This window comes from Sardina pilchardus, chromosome 5 (assembly GCF_963854185.1).
Source record: "Sardina pilchardus chromosome 5, fSarPil1.1, whole genome shotgun sequence".
Lineage (NCBI taxonomy): Eukaryota > Metazoa > Chordata > Actinopteri > Clupeiformes > Clupeidae > Sardina > Sardina pilchardus.
The window spans coordinates 8,647,368-8,668,085 of NC_084998.1; the positions used below are offsets into that span (position 1 = coordinate 8,647,368).

The 20,718-nt window shown below is 48.6% G+C and overlaps 1 protein-coding gene across 4 annotated transcripts in view; it reads left to right on the forward strand.

Moving 5' to 3' along the window:
• spns2 (SPNS lysolipid transporter 2, sphingosine-1-phosphate) overlaps window positions 1–20,718 on the forward strand; it is an 89,563-nt gene that overhangs the window by 61,878 nt on the left and 6,967 nt on the right. Inside the window, exons 5-13 of one of the 4 annotated variants that reach the window (XM_062536271.1) lie at window positions 3,263–3,329; window positions 7,456–7,598; window positions 7,848–8,000; window positions 8,301–8,333; window positions 8,699–8,888; window positions 12,153–12,218; window positions 13,213–13,311; window positions 18,301–18,464; window positions 18,765–18,821. In XM_062536271.1, coding sequence (XP_062392255.1) covers window positions 3,263–3,329; window positions 7,456–7,598; window positions 7,848–8,000; window positions 8,301–8,333; window positions 8,699–8,888; window positions 12,153–12,218; window positions 13,213–13,311; window positions 18,301–18,464; window positions 18,765–18,821 — 972 coding nt within the window. The remainder of the gene's footprint in view (window positions 1–3,262; window positions 3,330–7,455; window positions 7,599–7,847; window positions 8,001–8,300; window positions 8,334–8,698; window positions 8,889–12,152; window positions 12,219–13,212; window positions 13,312–18,300; window positions 18,465–18,764; window positions 18,822–20,718) is intronic. The other 3 variants (XM_062536274.1, XM_062536273.1, XM_062536275.1) reach the window with 3 other exon arrangements.

Consider the following 20,718-nt stretch of genomic DNA (forward strand, 5'->3'; position numbering starts at 1 on the left):
TACCTCTCTTCAGGCAAACCTGAAATGGTGAATGTAATAAATATTACAGTATACGACGCCCAAAGACAACACTCTGTGGTGTACTGTACACACTTAGGGCGAGTAGTCCCGTACATGGATGAAATCTTAGTCCTAGACTACAGAAGAACTTCGCTGAAAATCTCCATCGAAAAAAATCTGTCCAAGACTTAGCTTAACCTATGTACAGGAAACTGACCTTGGAAGATTTTTCTAGAAGTTTATCGTCAGGCACGCCTGTGCTGGGGTCTAATAGTATTGATGGCAGATTGAGTGGAGTCGGGGGAGTGGACAGGAAAGGCGCCCGTTCTGTGGTATGTCGAGTCGGGAGGGCTCGCGGTCCGGCCAGGCGAGCGCGCTACGCTACGGCAACCCGAAAACAATGAGAGGTGACAGACTGGGGCTGCAGAAAGGAGCCGCCAAACATCCTCTGCACAGTCCAGGCCCCTGCGTTGTTTGTCTTCGCTGGGGCTTGTTGTGGCTGTTTCCAGGAAGTGACCTCAGGCGCGAGATCGGGGTGAAAGGGAAACGGTATCCCCCATGCCCTGGCCCAATAGAGGGACGGCCTGCCAAGCCAAAAACACTTTCACCTTCTAGTTCCTCACACTGCCGCAGGGGGCTGCGTGACCACTGTATTGTAGTAGTCCTTGGTGTAGACATTTTGATTAGTTGTTTTAGAATAAAATATCATAATTTGGGTCCCAATATTTGACTCGACGTAACACACAATGCTTGTTGAATGACATCAGAAGGGTCAGTTCTTGGAAATGGACAGTGACAGTGATAGTGATGTTGCCGTATCCTGACAGTGCGCTTTAGAGTTTCAAGGAAATGCCACAGGCTGAGCCATTGTGAATGGTGTTTCTTTTTTTAGGAGGTTAATCAGTTTATTTCAGCAGTGCATGCTGCTTCCTATGTGGAATGCAATGTATGTGTGTGTGTGTGTGTGTGTGTGTGTGTGTGTGTGTGACATGGCAGATTTGCATAAAGTGAAGAATTGGGGAAAACATTCACACACACACAAACACACACACACACACACACACACACACACACACACACACACACACACACACACACTGACAAATCCATTGTTAAGCACTCAAGGTCACTGTGGCTCGGCCCTCCATTTACAGTATAGTGTGTGTGTATGTAGGGGCGGAATTAATGGTAAACAATGGGCCATACCTGCGTCCGCTGTCTGTTTATGTCTGGGAACACAGGAAGTGTGTGTGAGGGAGGAATGTCGGGAGGTGCTGACCACCGAACACCTCCGTACGCTCTGGAGGAATGGAAATGAGCAAACCTCATGTGCACTCTCTCTGCTACACAAACACCAGCGTCTCCACTGGAGCACATTTCCTATGCACTCTCCAAGAGACACGACGTGTGGGAAGAATCTCGAGGAAGTGACAAATGGCTGAGCACTTCAGTTTGTCCTCAGATTATCATTGTTTTAAATTAATTAAAATAGTCTAAAAAGAAAAATAGTCTTTAAAAAAATTCTTCATCAAGCCATCTTTCGGAGCTGTTGAAGTCTGCCTTTTTAAGAAGAGCTCAAATCAAGCCATCATTTTCCTTTATCACACGTTTGTGATAAGCCATCTAAATCCTGCATGTGCTCTGAAAGCGTCAGTCTTATCTTATTCAAACAGCACTTCTGAGCACAATGGAATCTAATCTCAGATCTTGTTTTGCTAAAAACCGTGTGACTAGATAATCAAGACCAAAAACAGCAAAGACTACCATCAAAGGTAACATCTCATTGCAATTAGTCATTGCATCCAAGCTTGAAGGACTTTACAATGGTGTTGCTTTGTATTCAGTCTTTGCTGATGATTACAGTAGAAGACGTTATTTATTTAACTAATCCCTTTTACCTGTCATTAGCAAAGACACTACAGGGAGAATGGTTTAAAATGGCCAAATATAGTGGCATGACAATGTCACAGTCCATAATAGGCCCAGAATACTTCCACTTTCAGTTAATTGTCCAGTGATGTAATCTTTTAAATCTCATGAAACTTCTTTAGCAAGGAGTGTTGCTGGAACATTCCTCAGCCGATAAAGGCAGGGGACAGACCCAACAGGATATCGCTGATGGGATTGAATCAGACGCCCATCACGGTGACACATTTACAGTGTTTAGACTTCTTCTGTGAGATCATTATGGGTAAATAGAACATTAGGACCCAAACATGACTCATACATGACAGATATGACATCTCGTGAGACGTGAGTGAGCGTGTCCTGAGCAATTAAAGGTGCTTATCAGGTGATAAAACAGGCAAACAGGCTGAGAGGGACTTTCTGTCTGGAGTCCACAAAGGAGTGACTCAGGAATTCCTCTCATACCTGGCCGAGCGGAGAAATTCCACCTTGGAAGTACTATGTCACCTTATGCACACCCACTAACACGCACTCACACACACACACGCACATGCTCGCACGCTCTCTCTCACACACACACACACACACACAAACAGGCGTGCTGCGGTGGTCCAAACAAACACGTCCCCAGATGACCTGAGACACAGACCACTGTGCGAGTTTATGCCCATAAAGCTGTCGCTGCCTCTCTTGTGCTGAGGTGTGTGAGCTGTTGATGCTGCCGTATAATCAAAAGCCTTCCTCGGTCAGAGCTGGAGTGCAGTGTTGGCATGGCATGAGTACCCGTCTCACACACATACCCCCCCCACCACACACACACACACACACACACACACGCACACACACACAGACACACACGCCACCCCGAGGAAGAAAAATCGCTGAGACACTGCTGTTATCTGGGGCTGCTTGACCCCCTTATGCAAGCCTCTCTGTGGTTGGTGCAATCCAGTGCAAGGGCAGAGACGGTCCCATCTGCTTTCGCAAGGCATACAGATACACACACACCACACACACACACACACACACACAGAGAGACACACACACATTAGGACACAGCCGTGCCCGCGAGAGCATGAATTTTTCACCTGCCGTGACTCGGCTTTTAGGAGGGCACTCGGGTTTCGGCAACGGCACTTGAAAAAAAAAAAAAAAAACGGACAGATGAAATGAAGAAGAGAAGAAGAAAGGACAGGGAGACGATAGAGGAAAAACAGACAGGCGCGCGGGCGGGTTTGGAGTTGGGAGATGTTTGTTTGTGTTACACTTTTGTTTGTTTGTGTTGCACTTTTGTTTGTTTGTGTTGTGTGGCGCTAACCGCCTCCCCGTTTCCCCTTTTGTTTCCTCTCCACAGCGGCCTGGGCTACATCCTGGGCTCCACCGCCAAAGAGGCCGCGGGAGACTGGCACTGGGCACTCAGGGTAAGGACACTCGCAACTCGCCTCACTGGACGCTCGGTCCAAGGTAAACCACAAACATGTTTACAGCAGAGGAAACGAAACGCACGGCGCTCTTTCCATCACAGGCACAATGAATACAGTCGTGGCCAAAAGACTGTAGTGGTCACCTCAATTCACTCATAGCCTTGGACAACAATAGAGCAGCTCAAGAGGTATTCGTGTTTATCGGAATACATGTCCACATGTCCTCAGGTAGATGGAAGGACATGTGGATTAATGTGAGTATAGGAGAGACTAAAATACATTCGTTTAGTTAGAAATGTAGTAAAGGTTGACGAAGATTGATCCGAACATATAGTAGTTGTGTGCGGCACTGAATGGTCCACTCATCAAAGCGTGGGGTGTTAAAAAGAAAGGTTAGCTGTGCACATCATTACAAGTCACCACCACAATGTGAACAAGTTGTTCTCATCCCAAAGTGCAGGATCTTAAGTCTGATTTGCCCCTATGAGTCTACACACACACACAGAAACGGCAGCATCAAAACATCCTGCCCAAAGCTCAGAACATTTAGGGACTTGGTGAGAGATGGACCACAAGCATAATCCACACGACTGTGAGCTGACAAGTCCGGAAACTGGCCTTACAAACCAGGGGTTACGCACACATGCACATGTATACACACAGGGGTTATACACACATACCCACACACACACACATATAAACACACACACACACACACACGCGCGCGCGCGCGCGCTCTCTCACGACACACAACCACACCGCAGCAGAGACACAAGAGTCCTGTATGCTCATGAATGCTTCATTTCTGTCCATCCGTCTCAAAATAACACCCAGCGCACCACGTGGAAATAGCCTCCGTGCAAACCGCATCGGACAGGTGAAACCCAGAATACCGCGTCGGTTACGGAAAGAGCCGGCGAGTGTTTACTTGCACTGCGCCAGGGGCCCCTTCCGAGCGAGGGCAGCTCCCGGAGCATGGCGCTACGCTGAGGCGCATTAATATGGCATTACCCGAGTGGCCCCGGGATCGCTTCCGCAGATGGCATATCGAATCTCCGCTCTTAACGAAATAACGCGTTCAGGGAGCCACCTCTGACCCGCAGATAGTCTTTCAGTGCCGTCTTTGTGTGGCGAAGCGTGGTGGGTACTTACAACTTCCTCGGCACAAAGACATACTTGTTCCGTAAAAAAATAGTGTTCCCCCCTCCCTTGCTCTCTTTCTCTCTCTCTCTCCATTCCTGCTATTTGTCATCGGACCACTCGAGCAAACGGAGAAAGGAAAAAAAAAACGGAATGCGTTTTTAATCAAATGCTAATAGCCGCTTGTGCGGGTGATTGATATGAGGAAATTAGCCGGAGTCAGTGCTGCACCTTCCATGACCGTGCCACCAGGAAATTCCTTGCCCCTCTCACGGAAAAGGGGAAGAAAAAGCTGACAGCTGAACTTGGAGCGTACAGAAAGGAGCCTTTTGGGGGAACAGCTGAAAGCATTTTAAAAGACTTGGGCCCCGACACTTCATTAGTTTACCCGCTTCTATTTCGACTGAAAGGGAAAACTGTGCTCGCTATAAAAAAAGAACACTTACAGGTGGAGCGCAGAGTTAACAGGTGAAGTTCATTACGGCTGCTATTGTGGCCGCTTAAAGACCAGCGAGAGTGCGGCTTTCATGACCACTCCACATTAACCTCAGCGGGCGGCTACTCCTTCTGGTCCGGCCAGTGAAGGAAAATAAAGTATATCGTAGGCCTACTGTCTATGAGGGGACTTTAAGGGGAGTCTTAAACTTGCCCTTTGGAAGTGTGGTGAACAAAGGACCTCTTGACATGACAGTTATACAACCCATGGAAACAGGAATGGCATTTCTCGACCGCTTTCCCAAACACCTCCAAACAGTGTGCAGGGCCACATTGTTCCAGGCCCCTTGCATGCCGACCTTCCAATAAAACATTGCAAGGGGCAGTGGAGGGCAATTAATCACCCACCGGGGCTTTTAAAGAAAAGAAAACAGAAAAACGACAACAAGTACATGAAACGGTTTTCTTACCAGCGGTATCCTGCTTTGAGGAAAAAACACTTTGTGGCACTTTCCGCTTGTTTTGGCGACCCCAGAGAGAGAGAGAGAGGCAGTTCACGTTTGGAGGCAGCCTTCCTCTTGGAGGAGGAGAGGTGGAGGAGTGCAGCCAAAGATGAAGGGTGAGAATGTGGAACGGTGTGTGTGTGTGTGTGTGTGTGTGTGTGTGTGTGTGTGTGTGTGTGTGTGTGTGTGTGTGTGTGTGTGTGTGTGTGTGTGTGTGTGTGTGTGTGTGTGTGTGTGTGTGTGTGTGTGTGTGTGTGTGTGTGTGTGTGTGTGGTGTGTGTGCGTAGTGTGTGTGCAGTACACATCTTGTTTGATATCTGCCTCCATCAGACTGCAGAGGAAAGGCTCAAAATGACCCTTGACCTCTCACCTTTTAATCACAGACTGGTATTTAAGTGACTTCGGCTGGCGGTGAGCCAGGGTCAGAGTGCATGCTGGGACATCAGCCCTGGCTTTGATACAGCGACTCCGCGCCACACGTCTCAAGTCTGACACCACGCCAAAAGAAGACAAGGAGTAATGAGCGACTACGAAAACTTTTTTTTTTAACCCCCAAGATTCATTGCTTGAAGGGAATGGGCTGTAAATTAAACGTCCTTCCAAAAGAATTTTATTTCGGAGCTGCCTTCTCGTGCTTCCGCTGAGTAGGATCGGGAATGGGGGGAGCGCTGCGAGCGGTACAGCCGTAATAGGCCTGAGAGGACGAGTCAACAATCCACTTTAGTGGATGGGACAGGGAGACAAAGAGATTTATGACCCGGCCCTCACACAAAATCATACGCTTTAGAAGACAGGAGTACACACGCACGCACACATACACACCCACGCAAGCACACACACACACACACACACACGCGCGCGCACACGCGCGCACACACACAAACAAAACAAAGCACTCAGTCAAAAATGCAGCAGTGCACTGCTTGTTAAGGATGCAGAGATGCCCACGACATAAACCATTTGGAGGAGGATGTCTTCTGACAGGGGGATATTTTTTCTGTTGTCGAATCCAAATGCTCACCCACAGCCCTTTCATGTAGGCAGCGAGCTACATGGGATAGAGAGAGAGAGAGAGAGAGAGAGAGAGAGAGAGAGAGAGAGAGGGAGAGGGAGAGAGAGAGAGATGAAGACGTTTGAAGGGATGGAGATAGAAGTGAATGAGAGAGAGAGAGAGGGAGAGGGAGAGAGATGAAGATGTTTAGATGGATCGAGAGAAAGAGCGAATTAGAGAGAGAGAGAGAGAGAGAGAGATGCGGGGAGGGAGTGAGTGATTACGAGAGAGAGGGAGAGAGAAGTGAAGGAGGAATCCCTTCTCGCTGCGGCGCAGTTTCCATCATAGAGGATGATAAAGGAGATAATAGCTGCTGGCCCGTGAGGCTGTGGCTGTGCCCAGACAAAGAGCTCCGTGCCACTGGAGGAGCCAGAGCCGTAATGGAGTCCATCGCGCGCAGCTGCACCCAGCTGCACTGGACTCTCAAACCACCTCCACCACCACCACCACCACCACCACTTACTGACTGCCACACACACGGCTCCACACACACACACCCACACCACACACACACACACACACACACACACATTTAGCAGCCTGGGCTGAACGCCCTTTGTTAAGGTGGAGCCACCGCTGCCTGCTCTTGATGGGGCATTATAGGGACATATTCAGCACAGTCTATTTTTTAACGGAGTCATTAAGGCTGGTGTACGCAACACACCTTAGGTTTATATTCATCTGGGTTTCCCCGGAGACAGCGATGCTCTGTTTCTGCAGCGATGGCCAGATTGCGGGTTGTTGCGGCAAGACTAAATAAGACAGCACTGTGGTGGATCAGTGGGGGGGGGGGGGGGGGGGATTTGTGTGATGTAACGTAAACACATCCGTACTTGCGTGCTGTCACGTCACTCAGAAGGTGTTTTCGTGCATCCGTGCCAGATGTGGGGCTTTCTGAGTGAAATCTCGTAACGCCTCTTAAGTCTCGGCTTAGAACCGTTTGCCGTTTTTGTTTGAGTTTTTTGCTGAAAATGAGGTGTTTGTTTTTCCGAAGGTGTCGCCGTTCCTGGGCATCACGGCGGGAACCCTGATCCTGGTGTTCGTGCCGGAGCCCAAGAGAGGCACCGCGGAGCAGCACGGAGCCCGATTCAAGAGCCAGACCACGTGGGTCTGCGACATGAAAGCGCTGCTCAAAAAGTAAGCCCGGCAAAGTCACCGCCGAAAAAGCTCCACAAATCTCCCTTTATGCCTGCAGCTTTACAATATATTGCAGTGGTATGCTACACACAGAACCATAAAAAATTTACTTTAGAGGAACAGGAGAAATAGGATGAGAAAAAGACCAAATGGGAGAAAAGTGATGGAAAAGAGGATGGAGGACACTTTAACCCATGAAAAGGAGCTCATTTGTTTACGTCTCTCTCTGTACTTCCTCCTCTCCCATAGCCGTAGCTTCGTGTTCTCTTCCCTGGCCTCTGCGACTGTGACCTTTGCCACGGGCGCCTTTGGCACCTGGATCCCTCAGTACCTGTTCCGGGCCCGCGTGGTGCAGAAGACCGCCGAGCCCTGTGTTACTACACCGTGTAAAAGCCATGACAGGTATGAGCCACCACCTTCACCCAGCGTTTAAGATCATTCAGCTTCTCCTGCCATGGTTAGATGACATTTGATCACAGTAAATAAAAGGAGATGTACATATATAGAGTACATACTGAATATAAATGCAAAAATACACACACACACACACACACACACACTCTGGTGTTGCATTGCAAAGGGATGACGAATGTTACATTGGTTTAAAGCACAATTCATGTAGGCTACCTATAGTGTATTGACAACCACTTCATCAGCTATGAAGTGATGACTTGACATGATGACTTTGTGTTCTCCAAATAGGCCTACTGACAAAGCAATGTTGCACAGAATTTTGTAAGTTTTGTTATTGTGCTATAGATCCAGTACTATTATTTTTTTAAAGTTTTTTTTTAATATAATTTTTTTTTTTTTTTAAATATGAATTGGTTCTTTGACTTGTTGTTAATTGGTTTCTCAAGTTCAAGACATCCAAAACAAAATTCTAATATAATTTAAAGTATAATCATGACGAAAATCCAACTGGATATGTTCAATCCTATAGGACTGGGTCAGAATCCTATTGGAATCCTATTGAAATGTATAAAGAAATCCTGTAGGATTTCCACTGTCCCACTGAATCCTAGTGGGTAAAAAAAGATATCCTATAGGATTTGTTGGTCAGGGTTGAGGTTCTGATGTTGTGTCCTCTGGTCCTGCAGTCTGATATTCGGGGCGATCACGTGTGTGACGGGTCTGCTGGGAGTGGTGATTGGCGCCGTGATGACCCGCTGGTGTCGGCAGAGGACGGAGCGGGCCGACCCGCTAGTGTGTGCCGTCAGCATGCTGGGCTCGGCCATCTTCATCTGCCTCATCTTCGTCACCGCCAAGAAGAGCATCGAGGGGGCCTATGTAAGTCCTGCACGCGTTTCTCTCTCTCTCTCTCTCTCTCTCTCTCTCTCTCTCTTTTGCGTGTGTTTTTTGCAGTGTCATCTCCCATACTTGTTGCCCGGGGAGCAAAAGCAGCCATCAAGTAAAATGCCGTACACTTCTTCATTTCTTTAAAAACTGATGGGACCTCATTAAACTTTGAGGAGTGAACTGGCGTAACGTGAAGAGTTACTTCTCTCTCTCAGTCTCTCTCTCTCGCTCTATCTCTCTCTCTGTATCTCTCTCCCTCTCTCCCTCTCTCTCTCTCTCTCTCCCACGCTGTTCAAGTCAAAGGATGAAATGAGGACATTGCAGAGTTTGGGGTTTTTAAATAATGGATCGTACTGACCATTTTTTACCTTCTGTGTCCTCAAAACACTGCTGTTGAGAAGTGTGTGTTTGTGTGTGTATGTGTGCGTGTCCGTGTGTGTGTGTGTGTGTGTGTGTGTGTGTGTGTGTGTGTGTGCGTGTCCGTGTGTGTGTGTGTGTGTGTGGGGTCTAACGTTTTTCATACATGCTACAGAGAGAGGAAAAGAGCCCTGGAAAGCTCGTCACTGTTTGCTTGTTTAATTGGCATACAAACCAGGAAAAGGGCGCAGCTTTTTAACCGCCACTGGAAACAATGGCCCGTGGCAGTTTTGACTCACCATCCCAATTCGGTCCGAGCGAGAGAAAAATAATGCACAAACAGCCCACTTAATTTCCCATATAAGATCACAATAATGTAGGAACTGCCTGTCGACACCCAGTGAAAGGAGAGAGCCGTGCAGAACAACTAAGTACTTCCTAAGAAACTTGGCAGCCTGATGGTTAAAAAAAGCAACAATTCTCTCGGTGCCTGGGAAAAGTGTATCAACGCTAAGTTCTGAACTTCCAGTAAGCAGGGCCGTGTCTTGCCTGTGTGCGTGGAGAATAGCCGCTGTGAGCTATTGGATACTCTTCAGCTGAAGTGTGAATCACTGGGGGGCAGTGGGGCTGAGCACGGCACTACAGGAGCCAGGAGCAGACGCCTGCACCACACACACACACACACACACACAGCGAGAGAGAGCCTGACATGACTTTCCAAAGGTGCGTGACACAGGCAGAGAGACCGAAAGAAAGAGAGAGAGAGAGAGAGAGATGAGAGAGCAAGAGAGAGAGAGCAAGAGAGAGAGATGAGAGCAAGAGAGAGAGAGAGAGAGAGAGAGAGAGATGAGAGCAAAAGAGAGAGGTTTACCTGAGGCTATGCGTGGCTGCCTCAGCAGTTCCTATTCTTTGCTGGCTCTTTGGGGACAAGCGAGCAGGGAAAGAGAAAGGGAGGGTATGTGTGTGTGTGTGTGTGTGTGTGTGTGTGTGTGTGTGTGTGGAGGGGGGTGGGGGGTAGTGGCACCTCTCAACTCAGTGAGGATACACTGCTCCTCATGGGGGCCGCTCTCTTTCCTCTCCTCTCTGTCCCACATCCAGAGAGAGAACGAGTGAGGAAGAGAAAGAGGAAACAAGAGAAAGAAAGAAGAAGAAGAGAGAGAAAGAGAAAGACAGAAGAGAGAGAGAGAAAGAGAAAGAAAGAATAGAGAGAGAGAGAAAGAGAGAGAACGAAAGAAGAGAGAGACAGAGAGAGAGAGTTGTCAAAGGCCCTGCAGCTTACAGCTAAAAATGTGGATTTATTTTCAAGGTATCTCACCCATAGCTAACTTCTGATCTCACGATTACCTTATCGCCACACACTCAAAACAAACACCACTTGAGGCCAAAACCAGGAGCCTCACCGCGCCAAGCTGTCAAAACAGCGGAGCCGGAGATGAGCATAACTCAGTCAGGCCCATGAAACTTTAGAGGGAACACAAGACATTCTAGAGGCCGTGGCCAATGCGAGGTGGAGAAATGGAAGCCTGCAAGTAGCCGGCAACGCATGCTGCCTGATACAGTTAGCTTGCAGTATAGGGGCACCGGCCGGTGACAGATGTGCTGTCTGAGAATGTGACGGCTGACTGGAATGGGGAAGGGTGTGTGTGTGTGTGGGTGTGTGTGTGTGTGTGTGTGGGTGGGGGGTGGGGGGTGTAGACGCTGTCTTGCTGCGTCACGGCAGGTTCAGCGTGAGACGGCTTCTGTCTGCTGGCCCGGTGCGCACACACACACACACACACACACACGCGCAGGCTTCTCCGTGAGAGCAGGCCGCCTGCGTGCAGCGCTCCTACGGGCCTGGTGTCTGGCAGTCCGTCCGTCCGTCCGTCAGTCACGGTGGATGAGCTGCACTCGTCTGGCACTCTTGGCTGTACTTCCACAAAACACACACACGCATATACAGGCACACACGCACACAGGCACGCTCGCACACACGCACGCACGCACGCATGCACGCACGCACGCACACACACACACACACACACACATACAAACAGGCATAGACTCAAATGCAGACACACACAGACACTGTCTGACAGACACACACACACACACACACACACACACACACACACACACTGTGCCATGATTAGGCATTCTGTGCCTCTCTGGCAGGGACCATTCCCCAGTCACTTCGAGCCCTCAAACTTTTGACAGCAGGCTGTGCTGCATATAAAACAAAAAAGCCGACGCGGACTCCAGTTTGCAGGGGATTGGTGGAATTCCAATGCAACCAAATCCAGCCAGATCCATGACACAGACCTCTGCAGGTCACACTACTTCCCCAACCAGCTGTTCCCGAGGCTTGTTTTAGGACGCGGTTGTTGAGAGACTATGTACACATGGCAAAGTGTTGGATCATTTACGATATTCAATACATCGGCTGTAATTTGCCATGAAATACCCCTGGCTTGGAAGCCGCACATTGCGACCACTGATGTGTGTGGGAACCTTGTTTAAGTTGGTCCAGTCCCAGGAGGACACGAGTTCACGAAACACACAGAGAGAGACACTGCGCCGCTCGCTGGATGCCGGTCACCCTGTAAAGCATCCCACTGGTCGCCTGCAGCTCTTCATGGGTCAGAGAGAAGAGCTCTCCCGAAAAGCAGACCCACGCGTCCATTTAATCTGACCACATAATAGCGGAGCTCCACATTTCAAAGGCGGTTTTTAAATATTTTATGATGCTGTGGGAAAGAAAAAAAACACATCAGGCTTTTATTCAGGGATTGTCTTTGGTTGTCAGAACTGTTGCCATTGCAGTCAAGTGAGAATATCAACCCTGTTGAGCTGACATTCATCCCTCTCTCTCTCTCTCTCTCTCTCTCTCTCTCTCTCTCTCTCTCTCTCTCCTCCCAGGTCTGCATCTTCATTGGGGAAACACTGCTGTTTTTGAACTGGGCCATTACAGCGGACATTTTAATGGTATGTATGGGAAGCCTATACTTATCTACTGTGCCTCTGGAAAGTTTTTTTTCTTATTTTTATTTCGAAACGAGTGTGCGGCCTCTTAACAACACTGCCCGTCCTCTCATGCTGGGTTGCTTATTTGGGAACTCTTGGGGAAGTGCGTGACAGAGAGAGGGGGGGAGTAGCGCAGTACCAGCAGGGCGGGGCTGAGGCGACGCAATTACCCCCTTTTGATTGAGCTTAATGCATACACCACTCATGGAAAATAAAATGGAAGAGCAATTTTTCAACGAAACTATGTTTTTGTGTCCGAGAGAGAGAGAGGGGGATAGAAAGGAGGGAGGGAGAGGGGTTGGTGGTGAGAGAGAAACACAGACTTGGACAGAGAGACAAGCAGGGAGAGAGAGTGAGAGAGAGAGAGTGTTAGAGAGAAAGAGAGAGTGATATGGAGAGTAAGACAGAGAGAGAGAGAGAGGAAGACCGAGAGACATAGAGAGAGTGCTAGAGCAAGAGAAATTGTTGGGAGCGATGAGGAAGCAAGGAGAAAGCATTCTTGAATTAGTTCAAGCTAGATTAAACCGGCGTTGCTGTGAAATGGAAAGGCCAGTCGGCCTCCCGTTGGGCCCTCGGCTCGGTGGTGACGTGAGGAGACAGCCACAGAGGCACCAGCACTTACCGCCGGGTTAGAGGCAGTTCACGCGCCGCCCGCTTAACTCAAAGCGACACTGGCGGAGGGTTGTGGCACCGAGGTGTACGGGAGTTTGTATAATTGACGACTCCTGAAGTCGCACTCTCCGTGTCATGCCTGGTTGAGTCGTCCTTGTCACTCGTCTGTGTCTCTCTCTTAAGCATTCATTTTGTTTCTCTCTCCTTGTCGCTCTAACCTTATCGTCATTGTTTTTTTAATTCCACCGTAAAAGTTTTCTGACTCTCCTGTGTAACTCTCTCCCTTTCTCTCTCTCTCTCTCTCTCTCTCTCTCTCTCTCTCTCTCTCTCTCTCCATACACAGTTTGTTGTCATACCGACTCGAAGAGCCACTGCGGTTTCCCTTCAGGGTTTCACATCACATCTCTTAGGGGATGCAGGAAGCCCGTTCCTCATCGGCCTGGTAAGATATTACAACTCTTAATGACTCAACTTTCAAGGCAGCCTTAAGCCTGAGCTTTCACTTTCCAATTGGTTTGTGGTTTTCCTGATCATGAGAGTGTTTCCCCGAAAGCATCGTTGACCAACCACCACGGCGACTGTGGAGAGAGAGAGTGTTCAAAACTGATAGTCTCTCTATCATCTACAGATGGTATTGGTAGTAGTTCAACAATGCTTTCGGGAAGCAAACCGCAGATCATTGTACTTTCTAGAGATGAATTTTTGAATATGGTCGTGGAAATCTGCAAGAAGTAACCACATCTTCAATGTTTGTGCTTCCACACACGCAGAATTGGCCCATTTCCTTGCTTGGCTCTCTATTTCTCTATTTTTTTTTTTCGTTGTGAATTAAGTTTTGGTGTGGCGCAAAGCACTCGGCCGTTTCTCAAGTCCGTTTGACACAAGATGTTTTGTGCTCCCACTGCTGCTACTGCAGCACAGCAGGGTGTTCCGCAATTAACCCGCCTGAACTTCCACATCCTCGCCGGCTCCTCTCCGGCTCCGCTCCGCTCCTCTCCGTGCCTAATTGAATCACAGGCCCGGCATTTTTTTTTTTTTACGCGGGGTCTAAAGATGATTAAAAGGCTGTTATGGTCAGCTGCCGTCCCATTTGTCATAGACGTTTTTTTATATACAGTACATTTTTTTTTTATTTTGTTTGAAAGGTCGAGAGACACACAGGTTTGAAATACAACTTGTGCAGACAGCTCCAGCGTCTGCGACGCCAGACACATAATTCAGCTGACCAGCCGCGGCATTGAAGCTTGTTAGTACCCCCGCCATCCTGCAAACGAGCGTGATTTGTTCAAATGTATCTTGCCAAACACATTCCCGACGTCCTCTGTCATCCGGAATATTCCGTGCAGACTGATGTTCCGGACTGCTCTCATCACCAGAGCGTAGAGGTTATTTGAGAGGGGAAATCACAACGTTACAATGACAGTAATGTCTGAGGGGATGTAAATGAACAGCGGGAAGCGTTTGACTACAGCGGCTATGAGGCTCCTGTCCATCTTTATTTCTCTCAAGTCTACCTCAGGAGGAGACACTGCCTGTTCTGTGGAAGGTTCCAGGATATGCCAGTTTGACTAGAACTCTCAAGGCTGTGTGTGTCTCTGTGTGTGTGTGTGTGTGTGTGTGTGTGTCTGTGTGTGTGTATTTATAAGTCCCTTAAACGCTGTTATCAGACATGAGCAGTTTTCCCTTATTATTCTCATACAGTGCCTTTCATACTCTCACAAACACACACACACACACACACACACACACACACTACTCCACCTACATGTCTGGCTACTGTCGAACATTCCACCCATTCCGAACAGGAACACCGCAGACCTTTTCCCCGAGCGGCGTCACACCCCTCCTCAAGCCCTGCCACTTGTGACTCCAACCGCGGGTCAAGCCCCCACGGGAGCCATTGTTGCAGACGGAGCCTGCCACTCTCATGTGCAAACACACACACACACACACACCCACACACACACACGTACACACACACACACACACACACAGGGCAGCATAGCTGTACGCACGGGTGGTAAGCCTGAGGTAGCACTGAACAGTTCCAGCCACCTCCTTATCACGTAGCAGGAGTGAGGAGTGAGTGGGGAGTGTGTGTGTGTGTGTGGGGGGGGGGGGGGTACAGTGGCTTGTTTCCTGTTCAGGCCTAAGAGTGGTGAGTCATAGTTGAGTTGAATGACAGGCCCTGGAAGCACGCCACTTGCTCTGGTCGCCTGTCTCTGACTCTGACATTTACAAGACATGGAGTTGTGCTTCACGTTCCTGGAGGCATTGAGTAGACTTACACAGCAGCAGCACCGAGAGAGAGAGAGAGACACAGAGAGAGAGAGAGAGAGAAAAAAAGAGAGAGAGAGAGAAAGGGAGAGAGAGAGAGTTTGGACTCAGAGAGGCTCACCACGGGCTCTGTGGGAGCACTGACAGAAGGAGCCGTTGAGACTGCCATCTCAAATTAGCAATTAGCGACGAAAGAAGCAATTACCATCGCAGCAGGAGGAAGCAAGACAGGTAGAGCGAGGACCCAGAAGGGGGAAAAGACCCCTTAACAGTAACAACAACAGCGAAAAGGAACATAAACACCAGGAGGAACACAACACATGCCCTGGAAATGAGGGTGACATAATGTTGTGTTTTCTGGAGCTCTCGGCCCATCCTCAACTGGCTGGCTTGTTTTGCCTTGCAAGACTATATAGGCTTATGTAATGCGGCACCGGCCCCAAGACTTTCCTGTTATTACCTAAGCTGGGCCTCTCTCTGCCAGCAGCCGGCCTAAGCATCTCAACAGAAACCGCACATTGTGTGTGGGATACTCTGTCTTTTTTCATCCGAGGGGTAACGTCACAAGTCGGCGACCACAAGGGTTAAGTTCCAGGTACGGTAGTAGTCCACAGTACCACCCAGGCTCCACATTCCACCTCGCGGAGCAGGCGTTTCCAAATCGCTCAAAATGCCAGACGAGCACGTTCGCAGCTCCTTGTTAATAATGATAGAGGTGTTTCGCAGGGGAGGGTTTTTTTCTTTGTTTGTTTTGTTTACAGAGGGCATTGCGTCATCTGTGACAGGGCTCCACTGGCATGCTGGGTGTATCTCAACCCCTACTGTGTGTCCATCGCAGCCAGAGTCTTGGCCCCTGTGTGGTGTGGTGTGGTGGGTGGGTGGAGGGCAGGTGGGCCCCTGGGGTCCCCTGATTGGGGAGCTCCTGTGAGGGACTGATAAAGGGGCCCCCGGAGGCGAGACATACAGGACACGACTCCGCTCCGCAGTAGCAGGTCACAGCTCTCTCCGGCAGGCCTGCTGACGCACGCGGCACGCAAAAGCGTCACTGCTGATCCTGCCATGTCATGCTGGAGGCTTTAGCGAGTCAGTGTGACAAAGGAAGTGACGTTTTTTACACTCCGTTGACAAGAACCCCTCACCACACACACACACACACACACACACACACTTCTCCAACTTCAGCATGCGGATCTCCCACAGGAAAACCACACCAGCTGCTCGGCACTTCGCGACCACAGGGCAGATCTGCAGGGACAGGCAGGCAGGCCGACAGGCCCCCCACTCACCCACACACACACTCTAGTCATCCTTGCGAGGAAGAAAAACACCAAACCTCAACTATGAGACAAAAAACCCCCGCCACGCCCCCCCGAGGCTGTAGCACCTCGATGGAGCCGTTTATTTATGCCCACCTTCCTCAGGTAACGCAGACCTACCCTGGTGGGCCGAATTCTAGACTAGTCTCGAGTCACGGCTCCAAATTTCACACGCCTCATTCTGCTAATGGCAGCCTCAGCGGAACGGGACCGCCCCCCCACCCCGCCCTGCTTCGCTGGAGTGGGCCGCTGGCACCGAGGCTGGGTGTTTCAGTCCACACACACACACACACACACACACACACACACACACACACTACTCCGCCAGGGAGACAGGGCCCAGTCTTCATAAGTGGGTTTGAAATTTCAGTTCCACTTGCTTAAACAAGGAAATGAGAGATTGTATAATGTGAAAATTATGTTAATTTTCGAGCCATTTTGACTGGCGGGCTCTCTCTGTGCCCCCACAGTGCCAGAGCAGCAGGTATAGCGTTTTTAAAGTCGTCCAGAGGCCATTATGGGAAAAACGTTTCCTGCTCACAAATGTGTCATTACAACGTTAATCTTGTGTCAACTTCATTTTTGAATTTGCGATCAAGATTAATACAGCCTGAGGCAAAGTGGGTTGCTATTTAATTACCTTTAAATCAAATTACTAAAGTGTTGTTCCTTTTTTTTTGACCGATCCATGTGAAATTAAACATGTCTGTGTTTCATTTTGAGTATATTTATCCATTTTCCCTGCCCACACATTGGGTTATGTGCGTGCATTTTCACACACACACTGACACACACACACACACACACTCACACACACACACACACACACACACACACACACATCAGCATTTATGCGTACCGTGGCACTTACACTTACACGTCCCGGTCATTAAGGATAATCTATGCGTTGCTATTAGGTTGATTTTGCAACATTCAAAGCCCATAGCAAAAGCCTTGGTGCATTAAGCCAATCCAATCAATCGCTGAGGCTCCAGAGGGGCACTTCACCTGACAATAATCTCTAGGTGAGTCAGCAGAATGGAGCCGAGACCAGGGTCACTTCCTGGTGTCCAGGCCAGGCATGTGCCACCGCGTTCCAAAGCACTCACGGGCATGCTGGGAAATGATTTGCCTGCGTCAGCACTTCACACAACATTCCGTAGCGGAATCCCACCCCCCCCTCCCCCCATACATTTTTAGGTTAAAGGTTTATACTTTTAATGAAGAGGGTTTGCTTCTCTAAAATATGTATTTATGCATTATTTAAGTGCTTCCAATTAGGTTTCATCTGCAGTGGAAATTGCTCATTTTTATTTGTTTTAGTTTGATTTAAAAACTCGTTTCATATTCATTAGCTTCTTTTCATACCCATTTTCTCCGCCGAATTCCATCATGTTCATTTTTCCAGCCCTGAGAGACACCAGTGGGAATGTGAAAAGCACTGTTTATACACCAGCTCTCACGTTTCCTTCGGGTTTTAAATCAATGTCTTCATTTTGTTTGTTGAAACTTTCATTGATTTATAGAAATCTACCTGACATTGACTGACAGTCTCCACTGGTGGGTTTCTTTGCTTTACAAAGCTCTAAAGTGAGAACAACAATCAGTTAACTGCCTCAGTATGGCAGATTGATATTCACACCCATCCTGTAATTAATTAATTAAGTCACGACTACAGGAAACAGAGCCTGAGGGTGAGCAGTTGAAACTCGGGCTCCATAGATTTTTCTAGAACATGTGAAGGAGATTGAGAAAAGAAAGACTTTCTGCAGCGGGATGTGAGACCTTGCCATCAGTGCTGATGTGTGTGTGTGTGTGTGTGTGTGTTCTCTCCGCAGATTTCCGACAGTCTACAGCAGAGCTACAAGACGTCCGTCCTCTGGCAGTTCCTGAGCCTGGGCTACGCACTCATGCTGTGCCCCTTCGTCATCGTCCTGGGAGGGATGTTCTTCCTCGCCACGGCCCTCTTCTTCCTCGACGACCGGGAAAAGGCTGATAAACAGTAAGCACCTTGATCTCCTGTTTTCCTAAATACTATGATGGATAAAAAATAAGAAACAGTGCTAGATGTATAGATATATGACACAATAGGCAATACGTATCTGCTTTGCAGAGTTGAGGACAGTTTGTGGACAGCACATTACTGTAGATACTTTGTGATTTTTCATTGATTATTTAGATAGAGTGCATTGCATTCCATTGCCATTTGAAAGTCCATTTGAAAGTCCATTACACATTTTCCCCCTCGTCTGTGAGGTGTTGGACGTTGCCAGTCTCTAAACACCACATCTGGTATTTTCAGATTGGAGATAGACAGAGATCAGCACAGGACAGGGGTCAGCTCCACACCAGACATCGAGTAAGAACAGACTCTGACCATCTCATGAGGAACCCCTCAGCCCATCAGCGGAGTCCTCTCTCCTGCTTACGCCAGCTATTCTCACTAAAGACTAACATAGTCACATGGCTCCTGACTGCTTGCTTTTCCCCATTATAAGCTGCCGCCTTCAGCATATATTAACAGGCAGACAAACAGGGTTTTTTTTTTTGTCGCTTCCTGATGGTGCTAGGAGTGCATGTCATGCCTTTGGGCTTTGTCATAGTCTGCCATCTCATTGCCTTAAAAGGGTAAAACAAACACAATGCCTTGGCCATCCGTGCAATGCAGCTTTTTTTTGGTTTTTGAAAGAGGGGAGCATTATTTTATCAAGTGGACTTCCTCTGTGGCTGGCCTCCTAGAAATGACTTCCTTCCTGTTCGAAGGAGGCATTCGGTGGCAGACAAGTGTTCACTGAGCAGGGTTTCCCCTGCAGACCGTACGTTGTTGCTACGCGTCACGCACGATTTTTCCCACCGTTTCCCAGGGTTCCCAGCGGGGAGCCGCGTAAATAGAGGCCAGGATAGGAGGATGGCCCAGTCATCACGGTGGAATGTGGCTCTCAGGAAGCGCTATCTGATCACGATGAACATCTCGGGCCCAGTCAGCTGAGAAGCATTGATTTGAAGTGGCTACGCTGATGTCCAGATACTCTATTCACTCAAAAGAATCAATTTGTCTTGGACCATTCAGATAGTTTCCATTGGCCGAGCTACACCAGGCATTTGGACATTTGTGCGTTAAACTTCAAAAGAAATAGGAAGGTCACAGCCATGCTTATTGTCTGTTATACATGAGTGTTGAGATGTTAGAAATGTAAGAATTTCTTGGAAAATAGTAGATTTCACCACACTGATAATTTCTTCTTTCAAAACAGTGAAACTGTTTTGTTTGTCTCTCAAAATATATCAAAAAAGTCAATCCTGTGGTTTATGTCGGACCACAGAGTGATGTGTGTGGGTAGCTAGTGTTTGTGCAGCTAAACCACAATCCCTTCTCAAGCACACACTCAGCAACAGATAGCGCCTCAGGAATGAGCATAGCAAGACAGAACCTCTGAAGTGGGTCTTTTTTTTACGGATATGCCATACAGTTTGTGAAACGTGAATGTGAAACGGAGTTTGTTATTCGGATCTCTGTACTTTCAGTTCTTTGAGCAGCACATATATTGGATGCTTGAAACGCAACACCAAAAACTGTTTTCTCAAATGAGCTGAATGTCGGAAAAAAAAGGTCTGAATAATGAACAGGGAACCTAATGGTCCAAACCACAGCTTCACTGCTCTTTCTCAACGTATTCCATGCGAAAATAACTCCAATTTCTCCTCCTCCTTCTTCTCTCTCGCTCCCTTTTTTTTTGTTGAAAACAACGGCTCCTTCACGCTCAGAAGACCGCGATTCATAAATATTGCTCCAGCATGCTAACAAACGCGGCGCGGCGGCGCTGTCCTTAGACATCCCGCTCTATTTATACGGCCCGGGGAGCAGAAGGAGCGCTCCAGCCAAGCGTTCGCTGTCTATTTGCGGCACTCTCGTCGGGGCTCCATTACTTCCAGGTTGTTAGCGCTCCCTTTTTTTAAGTGCGGCGACGCTATTTATAGTAGCCCCGGCTAGGCACATTGATGCCCCCCTCACCGCCCCTCATCGACCCCCCCCCCCCCCATCCCCCTCAGTCCCATATCACGTGCATGAGATCTTATTTGTTTCATCTGTTCTTATTGCCCTGGCACCACTGGGCATGATGCCCGAAGGCATATTGCCCCCTCACCCCCACCATCACCACCATCACCACCGTCACCACCGTCACCATCACCACCACTACAGTTTGCTTCATGAATGTGGCCATGGGTGAGGGAGCGTGCCCAAGTCACTAGTCCAG